General features: G+C 33.3%; 2 protein-coding genes across 5 annotated transcripts; one reads left to right on the forward strand and one right to left on the reverse strand.

Moving 5' to 3' along the window:
- Positions 1-2,790, forward strand: LOC119605416 (zinc transporter ZIP1). The gene is made up of 5 exons (XM_037958515.1): positions 1-676; positions 1,061-1,317; positions 1,389-1,641; positions 2,145-2,523; positions 2,658-2,790. Exons 1-5 carry the CDS (start codon positions 419-421, stop codon positions 2,666-2,668), a joined length of 1,158 nt encoding a protein of 385 aa, XP_037814443.1. The 5' UTR covers positions 1-418; the 3' UTR covers positions 2,669-2,790.
- Positions 2,791-2,826: 36 nt separating this feature from the next.
- LOC119605414 (centrosome-associated zinc finger protein CP190) lies at positions 2,827-9,091 on the reverse strand. 4 transcript variants are annotated; one of them, XM_037958511.1, is made up of 4 exons: positions 8,890-9,091; positions 7,884-8,380; positions 4,911-7,376; positions 2,827-4,781 (listed from the first exon to the last, which is right to left on the reverse strand). In XM_037958511.1, the coding sequence occupies exons 2-4, from the start codon at positions 8,286-8,288 to the stop codon at positions 3,567-3,569; spliced, it is 4,086 nt and encodes a 1,361-aa protein (XP_037814439.1). In that variant the 5' UTR covers positions 8,289-8,380; positions 8,890-9,091; the 3' UTR covers positions 2,827-3,566. The 4 variants fall into 4 exon arrangements, with proteins under 4 accessions (XP_037814439.1, XP_037814441.1, XP_037814442.1 ...); XM_037958513.1 differs by having other exon boundaries at positions 7,884-8,375; positions 8,890-9,083; XM_037958514.1 differs by lacking the exon at positions 8,890-9,091 and adding an exon at positions 8,619-8,857 and having other exon boundaries at positions 7,884-8,375.
- Positions 9,092-10,923: the final 1,832 nt, after the last annotated feature.

Consider the following 10,923-nt stretch of genomic DNA (forward strand, 5'->3'; position numbering starts at 1 on the left):
TAGTAATCTTTGAATAAGCAGAAAAATAATAAACTGAAGTATCACTAGATAATAATAAGCAGAAAAAAGAAAAGTGAAAAAAGAGATGAAATTTTGAATTCCTTATCAGTTTTCAGATAACATTTGTTACAGATTCAAAAAAATAACACAAGGCCTATTAAAAACAACAATTATACTATTAATTAACAAATCATTTGTGCTGAAAAATGTAAACAAAGACAGCGGGCGGGCAAGCAGACAGCAATAACAAACAATCTACCCTCACGAGATTTTTTGAAACTGTTATAAAGATTTTACAGATATTAGAGAGTAAAACCATTTGAATTCAGTACCATAATAAACGTTATACAATAAAGTTAGAAAAAAGTAATCACTGTCAGTCAGTACTCCTCTAAATCGAACGTAACGATACCACGAAATGAATTTAACACAAAATTTTGAATTAGTATGGCCGAAATTAAAAACTTTCAATGCAACTGCTGGACAGGAGGGCAATGGTGAAATGGAAAAAGTATTGGCTATGGTTGTATTGGGTTTGGGCAGTTTCGTAGCTGGTATTTTACCAGCATTTATATCTGAACGTAATCGTCGAAGATTTCCTTTAACTACATCGCTCATGTTGTGTTTTGGTGCGGGTATATTATTGGCCACTGCCCTGATTCATATATTACCGGAGGTAAGAGTTATGATTTAATAATATTTTAGTCTAATTTATAGTCTAGTCTAATGTCCAATCTGGTTCACACAAATTCGTTTGAATTTAATCTAGACCTAAAGTCGTGGGTTCGATTCCCATCAGAGACATTAGTAAAGGAGCTCACAACAGTCTCGCTGCTTGTACTGAACATGAAAAGAACTAAAAATGAAATTAAACTGAACAGAACTAGAATTGATCTAGAACTGAATTAGAACAGAACTAAAACTGACGTATATAATAGACTATTCTATAAACTACACTACACTTGCTTTTAGTCTGGCCTCTAGTCTAGTTTATAGTATTCTACAAATTTGTCTAAATGTTTGCGAAAAATCCAATTAATCTCTTTAAAACTTCTTGCAGGTACGCAATCAAATGAAATCCAATTGGGCTGAAATTTCACTGTGTGCAGGATTCTTTGCTATATACTTTATCGATGAATTTATTCATTATTTCTTCGGCGAAGCTATACAACATTCTCATTCGCACGATAATAACCATAGCCATAATACAACACCAGGAAATACAACTACAATATCAAGTAATCATCGTCATAATTATGGTTCTTTACAAAATTCTGAGTCAGCGCCTTTATTGGGTGATCACAATACAGAGGCAAAGTAAGTTTATATCAATAACATTATTATGTGTACATACTTGTTTTAATTATATTTTTCTTATAACATTTAAGCGGGAATTCACATAGTCATAATCATCACAGCCATGAACATGACAATGGCAATCATCATAGCCATGAGGTAGATCATGAACATGCTCCATGCACTGACGAAATAGTTGAAGATGCAAATGCACGTATTTGTCATACTAGTCATACTGAACCCTGCTCCCAATCAATGACCGGTACATTGGGTTTATTTGTTGCCTTATCTTTGCACTCAGCCATTGAAGGTTTAGCTATAGGGGTACAAGATTCTTCAACAAAGGTTAGTTTTCTTTCAGATATTCAAATAAAAAGTTTTTCTTCAAACGACTTAAGAAAAATATAGGTCACGCAACAATATTTTTAAGGAAAATTTTCACTTTGTAAACGCTTAAATATAAAAAAAACTATTCTAATCTAAATTTAACATAAATACTTGCTCTTGTATCTACTTAAATTATAATGCGAAATGTATAATAAACAAAACGCTTCTTACGTTATCTGTTAAATAAGTAAATACTCTACATTTTAAGCAAAAATTTGCATTATAAAATATAATCCTCCTACAAGTAGAGCAAAAAATGCTTCCATTGATAAAAATAACTAGAACTAACAGCTTTATCAACATAGAAGTTTTGTAACTAATCTTGACCTATATTTGATAATATTTATGTGTGTTTAACTATAAGTTTATTGGATCATTCTTTGTAAATACATGCACACATCCATACACAAACAATTATAACTTTAAAACGATGTCATTATTAACTAAATTGTTTATTTCAGGTTTTATTTCTTTTGGGAGCTGTGGCGTGTCATAAATTTGTTATGGGTTTTTGTTTGGGTTTGGAATTCCGTTCAAACCCTCAAACTCCTTTAAAATCGCAAATAATTGGCATATCAGTTTTCGCTTTGGGAGCTATATGTGGCATTGGTTTGGGCATGATTATAGTAGATATTCCTAGCTCGTGGTCAACAACCGCTTTACCCGTTATACAAGGTTTGGCAGGAGGTACTTTACTCTATGTAACAGTGTGCGAGGTAATACCTCGTGAAAAAGCTAGATGGCATTTGAATTCGGAGAGACGTTTAGCTGGTTTTGCTCAGTTCCTAGTAGTAGCTATAGGCTTTACCACCATGTGCATAGTAAATTTTTATTTAGATGGTAAGTTTCATTATAACTGATTCTTTTTTATATTTTTTCTTTTAATTTCTTTTTATATTTCCAAATATACTATATATTTTTTCTTTTTATTTCGTTTTAATCTTCAAATACATTATTTTCTTTCTTCATTATAGATGATGCTTGAATATTATAACCTCACGCTGCTGTAATATAAGATTAAGTTAATATATGTATAAGGATATTTTGTTATTTGTTTTAATCGAAAATGGAGTAACTAATAAATTCTCATATTTTTTATATATAGAATAAAAACTAATAGTATGTTTTGTTTTCTTGATTTTTTCATTTATGTCTTCTTATTACCTACAAAAAATTTTTCAAATTTATCTCATTCTTCAAACTATAAATAGGTGAATATGTTATTAATATGTATGTATATATTATTGCTAAGCCTAAAAACTTTTGTATGGTCTCTTTTGAATATGTTGTGTTTTATTTATTTTTTTTTTTCTTTTTCTTCAATCTGAAACCAAAGGCAAGTTAGTTTTTTATATTATTTTGTTTCAATTATGAAAATTCTATGAAAAAAAAACTATATTTTTTCGAGAAATATTTTTAACAAAGATTTAATCTTTTGTTATAATTCATTCAGTATTAATTGGGTAAATTTTTAATTCATTTGGAAAAATTCATGCTTAACTACAGTTTTATAATTATTGCATATATATTTAGGTTTATGTACGTATGTATTAAAATAAAAACAAGATTTTTTAAAAATATATTTTCAATTTTAAATATTCCAGAGAGAAAAGTTAAGAAAATATAAAAAAGAATAACTAGTATATATCTAAATCAGATATAATCTACTACACACAAAGATTTTTTAATTATGTTTAAAATTAAACAAGATTTTTAATAGTTAAAATTAGGCTTTAAAAACTAATAAAATATTCAAAAGAGAAAATCAATTGATTTTATGTATTTTTTGCTCTAATATTAGAAATACATGTATGTATGGGTTGGGTTTGTGTGGTTGGTTATATTATATGAAATTTTACTTACAAAGTAAATAAATCTAAAATTCATAGATTTGCTGTTAAATCTGTATCATTGTCATCCTCATCTTCATCATCACCCCATTCACTAATAAGACTTTTAACACGTTCCTCAGACGATATTGTGGCATCTTCCTTAGCTGTAGTTGAAGAAGCCTCTGCCACCTCTGTTGTGTTTGCGGATTCAGTCGCAGAAACAGCAGCTGTAGTAGTAGTAGATGTGGTAGCAGTTGTCGTGTCGTTATTATCAATTGCAGTTTCTTCGTTTGTGGTTTTATCGGCTGCAATATTTAAAAATTCATCTTGCAAAGAGGGAGTATCCTCTGCTAGAGCGGTTTTTGTTTCTTCCGTATCAGTTTTAATTGCAGCTGAACTATCTGTCGCGATTTCCATTTTGTCGACTACTTCTTCTATTTTTGCTGCTGTAGTTGTTGGGGGTGTTTCAGTTGCAGTGTCTTCCATAGTTTCTGCCTGTTCGCTTAAAAGACTATCGATTAATTCTTTTTTAGTTTCTTCATCTACTTCCATAGCCGTGGATGATGTTTCGGGTTCTGCAAGTGTTTCTAGTTCTTTTACTAGTTTTTCTTCGGGTTTATCCTCTTCAACAATTTCAGTATTTTTTGTTTCTTCTTCCGCTTCAGTTTTTTCTTCAATAACTTCATCTTTTTTAGTTAATTCTTTTGTTCCTTCATTGGCCAATTTCTCTACTACTGCCTCCTCCATTGTTTCAACTGTCTTTTCTTTTGCTTCGTTTTCTTCTTTCACCAGAGTTTCTTCGATTACCTCTGCAGCTTTTTCCTCTACCTCTTCCAAGTCTTCTTTGTGTAGACTTTTCAAGGCCATGTCAATGTCATCTTCATCGATATTTTCTACATCATCTTCTACTGCTGCTTGCGCTGTATCGGTTATTACTTCTTTATGTTCTTCTAGATCTTCTTTGCCTGTACTTTGTAAAGAAGCCAATAATTCGGCATGATCTTCGAATTCTGGAGTTTCTTCTTGTTCTTTTGCTAGTCCGACGCTTTCGCTTTCTTTCTCTTCTTCGGCTTCGGCCATTTCAGCATCCCCTGCTTCCGCTTGTTGTGGTTTTTCCTTTACAATTTCTTTCATTTGCGTTATTTCGGGCAGAGGCTCTTCTTCAGGCATATCATCATCGTCATCATCTTCGGACCAATCTCCGGTAAGTTCTTTAAGTTTCTTACTTATTTCATCTTGGGACTTGTTATCTTCGTCCTTTAATTCCTATAAATAAGAACAAATATAATAAAAAACGTAATTACGAAAAAATTTCACGAAAATAATTCTAAAAAGTCAGCTTTTGTTTAACATCCACTTAAAATGTCCAACATCTTATTTTCCTCTTATGCTTACCTCTTCCTTTTCCTGTGTCTTAATGCTTTCTGTATTTTCATTTGTAGCCTGGGATGATGACACTTCATCAGCTAAATCATGTTCCGAAAGTAAATTTTCAGCCCATTCCAGATTATCTATTGATTCTTTACTTTCTTCCAAATGTTCAGTGCGCTGATCATGTTCCGCTGCCCCCTCTTCCTCTTGTTCATGTTCTGGTTCCTGTTCTTCCTCGTTTTCCGGTTCTTCTTCCGCCTCAGCAGCCGCGTCAGTTTGACTTGTGGAATCATCTTCTAAATTTGAATGTAATGCTTTCATTTCATTATATATTTGATTATCATCATGTTGATCATCTTCCTCTGTCACCCGTTCATGTTCTTCTTCAACCTCTTCCTCCTCTTCAGGACGTTCTTCATTGGTAGCTGTAGTAGCTTGCGAAGTTTCATCATGACTTATGGCACCTTGATCCGATTGTGTCTCACCACTTGTATATTGTGATTGTTGTTGTGGATTTTCATTTACGACCATGACAACACCGGCACCTTCGTGTTCTTGATTCAATTGCGATAAGATTTCTTTGCGCTGTTCTGGTGTTAGGATGACCTCACTGCCATCGGCCGCTACAAATTTCGTTTCAGTATGTTCTTGCTGTTCGTGTTCTTGATCTTGCAAATATTCTTCGGAAGCGGCGGAGGTAGTCGACTCGTGTTGCTGTATAAACGAGTCCGTCTTAATAATCGAACTAGCAATGGGTAAACTTATATCGGAAAGTATGTTTATTTTCTTTTCCTGATGCGCTTGATCTTTATGTTCTACTTCCATTTCTTGGTCATATTCCGCTGGTGGTAGTTGTAGTGTGGCTTGACCTTGATTTTCATCATCAGAATAGTCAATTATGCCATCTTCGATGGCTTGTTTCTTGTGGAACGTCTTCATGTGCGTGTAGAGCTGTAATTCCTCGGGGAAGATTTTATTGCAATAAATACACTGTTGTTTATTTTCATCCGGATGACTGTCGATCAAGTGCTGATTAAGCCCATCACTATCGATGCACATTTGTTGGCATAATTGACATTCGGGGAATATGTATAGATTGGTTTTAACTTTATGCTCCAATTGCATGTGGAAATGTAATTCTCTCTTGCTGGACGAACGCCAACCACAGTGTTCGCATAAAGCTGGATCGATTGTTTCCTTGTGGGTATTAATCAAATGACGACGGAAGCCACGATATGAAGGTATACTAATGGGATGTCCATTCCGGCCACAGCGCAGACATAGCCAGGGTCCAGTGGTATTCTCAGCTCCTAAAGCTATAAGAGCATGCATGGTTTTACTATCTATACGACGTTTTTGGGTTTGTGCCGTAGTTGCTGCTGCACTTGCTCCACTGGTCGGCTGTGCTTTATTTATACCAGATTGTGTGGCTTTGGCAGCACTTGAAGTTATCTCTGCTTGTTGTTGTTGCTGCAGTGGTTTTGGTCTATTGGCCACTATGCTGGCCGCTAAGGATTTTGATGACTGCTGCTGCTGACTCAGCTCGCTTATTTTTGGTACTACTGGCAATTTAGTGGGCGGTGGTTGCATTTGTTTTTCCGGTTCCATTGGCTCTTTTTTCACAATAATCTTTTGTGCCTGTCCGCCAGCATTGGGCATAATTTTCAACTTAATATTTTTATTGCTCTTAACTAAATGCGGATATTGACGTAAAACTTCCGAAATAATTTTAGCATGATTCATTTTTGAATTGGAGTTATCCTTAACCACTATGGTGGGTGGTTTATCGGGACCCTCATGTTTAACAATAATGGTGGTAGTGCCAGGAGGATCTTCCGATTGTTGCTGTTGTGTTTGCTGTGACGATACGGTTTGTACACCAGCTGATGCTGAAGTGGCTGATGTTTGTGGTGTTATCATTTCATCGTCGTCGTCATCATTGTGTATGGTATCGTCGTCCATAATATTGCTGGCATCATAATCATCATCACCATACTCGGCCGCAATTTGTTTGCGCATACGTTGTTGTTCAGCAAATTCTTTAACATCTTCCAAATTTGGCTTTTTTGCTGGTGGCGAAACGAACGTCGAAACTGCCGGGCGTTTATTGTTGTTGTAACCCTTTCGCAATTGTTCAAAAGGTGAAGTAGGTTGTTGGTGTTGTTGTTGTTGTGGCGACTGTTTTAGTAGTGTATAGCCTCCTGCAGATGTTGGTGTATTACTATCATGATGTTGTTCATTTTCTACCTTAATGCGTGTGAATGTTGTCGAGCCAATTTGTCTAACAGGCAATTGTCCCGTGGTGGGTAGACGTGTTAGGGTATTACCAGCGGAAACATGACGTTGCTGTGATGCAGTATTATTTGATCCAATTACCAAACGTTTCCCTTGACTTGTTTGTATCAAAGAACGTCCGCCTGTGTTAGTGGGTAAACTTGCGGCGGCTGGTGTTTGAGCTGCTGTTTTGCGTCTTGGTTTAGGGCTGGCAGGCTAAAATTTTTAAAAAGAAAACAATAAGAAAATGCAATAGGGTAAACTAGATAGATAGATAGATAGATAGATAGATAGATAGATAGATAGATAGATAGATAGATAGATAGATAGATAGATAGATAGATAGATAGATAGATAGATAGATAGATAGATAGATAGATAGATAGATAGATATATAGATAGATAGATAGATAGATAGATAGATAGATATATAGATAGATAGAATCGACTCAGAAATCGACTTTCAATCAATAATCGGAAAGCAATTTTGAATAAAGTCAGAAATAAATTCCGAATGTATCCAAAAGTTGTTTTGAGTTAACTCTGAAAATGATTCTAAATCAATTGAAGGACTTTAAGGTGAGTTTTTGTTCCATTTTTTATTATTTTTTTTTCAAAATATCAGTATATAATTACTATACCCACCGTTTCCTATAGAGGTTTTGTATAGTAATACCTATTAATATTTTAAGGTTAGAAACAATTTCTATAATTAAAACTTACAGCTGCAGACTTTTGTGGATGCATTTCCATGGTACGTCTATGAGCTTCTAGCAATTTTAATAACACAGTCATGTTCATATCTTTAGCGGTACGCAGCAGACGATTATACATTTTCAACTCAAATTCCAAAGTGCCGGTATACATGAAATTAACAATTGGCACCACAACATCTGCCTGTAAGCCATTGGGCATAATGATGGCATCATCGACCACTTCACAGGTCTGTTCCAAAACATTGAAGTAATCGGTGCAAGCACTCAACACCAAACGATGGACTTTCAACTGGGAATTGTCACGAAATTGTAGAGTCAAATCACAATAATCGGTTTTATTAAAGAAATTCTGTAGTTTCTGTAGGAAAAATACTCCCCAGTTGTCAACTTTAACAGATTTTATTTCACCCATGATGCAGCAATTGGTGGCGGAAAATTGTTATAAATTTGGTAATTTTTTTTCTCGGTTTCTCCTCTCTCTTCACTCTTTTGTTATAGACTGTACTGCAGGGAATGGAAAGAAGAAAAAAGGAAATTTTATTGTAATTTATTAAAAAATAAAATGGATTTTTACTCGCTTTTTAGCACAATTTTTTCTGAAAAGCTTACGGCTAACACATTTTTTATCCAATAATATTAATAACAATAACACAGTGTGAAAAAAATCAGCACACAACCCAAACAACATTCGTTAAAACCGTAGACCCCCCTTAACCAACAGAAAACCCAAACGATGCTGTACCTTTATTAACTTTACAACTAGCGTCTCGTTTTATATTTATAACATTTACTACAAATATCCTTTAGTTTTAGTTACTCTGAAATAAAGGTTTTCCACAAATTTTTAGCAAAACTTTTCTATCAGAGAAGTTTTAGTTTTGTCATATTTTTTTTTTTCTTTTTCACTTGTCGATTTTGCTTGTGCGACTTATTGGACGAAGAGACGGCCTTTTTATTTTTGTTCTAATTTTTTATATCGATACTTTTTATATTTTAACACTTTTACCGCATACCTTATGGAAATTCTTAAATGCTGTTTATGTTTTTTTAAAGGTTTTTCTACAAAAATTTGCACAATTTTCAAAATTTAACAGCTCTTCTTTTTTTCTGTTCTTTGCACAATATTTTTTCTTACACTTTTTCGCTCAGTTTTGTTGGAAAAATATTTCAGCGTTGGTTATTTTCGCTCAATGATGCCACCATTTTCGTACTAAAGCAAAATGGCGACTTAACGAAAAGTGGCATTGGTGTGTGATATACATAGAGAAAATAAACGAAGAAAATATATTGCATACCAACGGAACAGCTGATCGCTTTTAATAAACATTGTTCGTGAGTGGTGAATTATTTTTGTTGCAGTAAACATGTTTATATACATTGAAATGTTGCAAAATATAAACCCCTTCAAAGTTAGCCACATCGGGCTAAAAATCGTTCAAATTCCTTTATAATACATCTTTTAATTTTTAAGATGTAATTGGCCTATGAAAGGTCGGAAATGTTTTGAAAATATGTGCTTTTCCCTCAGAAAAGTTAGACGTATTCAAAGTTAGAATATGTAAAAAAGGACCATTTAACCTTGACCAATTTTGAAAAAATAGTCAGAAATCGTAAAATAATGGCTCAATATTTATATAACAATTTATGTTCCTTAAATATATACAAAAACTATTTACCATCACATGGTATATAAAGTCTCAGTGGGCAGATTAATTATTACTGAATTGTTTAAAATTTAACACTTTTTTCCGTTTTAACAAATATTTTGACCTTTAAAAAATATGTTTTAAAAACTTAAGAAACCGCATATCTATACAACGTCAAATTTTTAAATTTTACCTTCGGCTAAGTTTTGGCGGACAAAATGTATTGCCTCATTACAGGGGTGAAAGTTTAAAATTTCGGTATTTTGTTTATTTCGATGATAATATGTTAATGCTGTTGCTAAGGGGTTTTGGTCTAGGGTTTTTTTGTTATTAATTGCCAATTAAGGTTAGGTAGCACACTAATTAACTCATCAATCCAGAAAGAACGATCAATATATAGATTTCAATTCATATCACTTATTCCCAAAAACTCATTTTTAAATTTTTCTTAAAACTAAATTCTTACAGATAATTTTTCCTTACATACTAAGCAGTATCGTCCCAGGACTTATCATCTAAGGCATTATACATATTTACAGCATATACATACTATATAATAATAAATCAATCAAGTGAGTTTATCTTATTATATATTAACCAAAAAAGGTAAAACGGGATCAATATATATATTTTAAAACTTAAAATAAAAAAAAAAATAAAATAATTAACTTTTTGCTATATCATTGCCCTGTTGGCTATTAATTTTATATAAAACAATTGGCAATTCTAATTTGATTAACGAATGCATTATTTCAGTCTGGCATCTTTGTCAACAGCTGGCAGAGACTTGCGCCGATTCGGCTTAAGCCGACTAAGTCTAGCCGCCGAACAAAATGTCAAAGCCGCCGCCGCCGAAAATTTTTCAGCTTAATACGGCTTGAAAATTTCGCCATATTTTGTACAATTTACAGAATACTTACGCTAAATTTATGGAATTTTACAATATAAAATTAATTTGTTTTCATTTAAGCAAGTTTTCTTTTATCTAATAATAAGCCGCTCATTGAAATTTGGCCGGTGTAGAACTTTGCTCAACGTTCGATGTATATGCTTCGCCTCAGATATTTTCATGTTTTCGCGCCTAATTCGAGTCGCTGCTTTGACTTCAAACCAGCTTCGTTGACGTCAACGGAGCTACACCTTTTTACATTGCTGGTATGTCATACCGTAAAGGGCTAGGGTATCGAACATGTGTATTTCAAATGGGAAGTGCAGTTGATGTCAATTCTGCCGACTGCGAAAAGAAATTCTGCTAGAATTTTTCGCGCCAAACTGTTTTCTGCATTTTTTATTTGCAAAAAAAATCTGTTGTTGTGTGTGTGCAAAAATCTAAAATGACAGAAATGATATTCTTTAAATAAAAAAATAATTTTTTACTAACAATTTATATTAATAAGATTG

Source organism: Lucilia sericata, unplaced genomic scaffold (genome assembly GCF_015586225.1).
Source record: "Lucilia sericata isolate MDLA Ls3-8-SP2 unplaced genomic scaffold, ASM1558622v1 Contig000482F_arrow, whole genome shotgun sequence".
Classification (NCBI taxonomy): domain Eukaryota; kingdom Metazoa; phylum Arthropoda; class Insecta; order Diptera; family Calliphoridae; genus Lucilia; species Lucilia sericata.

What these genes read in the sequence shown, in the direction of transcription:
- LOC119605416 (XM_037958515.1), top strand. Translation starts at nt 419, where the DNA reads ATGAATTTAACACAAAATTTTGAATTAGTATGGCCGAAATTAAAAACT. An exon ending in GATCACAATACAGAGGCAAA is followed by an intron (nt 1,318 to 1,388) that starts GTAAGTTTATAT and finishes ATAACATTTAAG; the next exon opens with CGGGAATTCACATAGTCATA. An exon ending in TACAAGATTCTTCAACAAAG is followed by an intron (nt 1,642 to 2,144) that starts GTTAGTTTTCTT and finishes TGTTTATTTCAG; the next exon opens with GTTTTATTTCTTTTGGGAGC.
- LOC119605414 (XM_037958511.1), bottom strand. Translation starts at nt 8,288, where the DNA reads ATGGGTGAAATAAAATCTGTTAAAGTTGACAACTGGGGAGTATTTTTC. An exon ending in ATCCACAAAAGTCTGCAGCT is followed by an intron (nt 7,377 to 7,883) that starts GTAAGTTTTAAT and finishes TAAAAATTTTAG; the next exon opens with CCTGCCAGCCCTAAACCAAG. An exon ending in AGACACAGGAAAAGGAAGAG is followed by an intron (nt 4,782 to 4,910) that starts GTAAGCATAAGA and finishes TCTTATTTATAG; the next exon opens with GAATTAAAGGACGAAGATAA.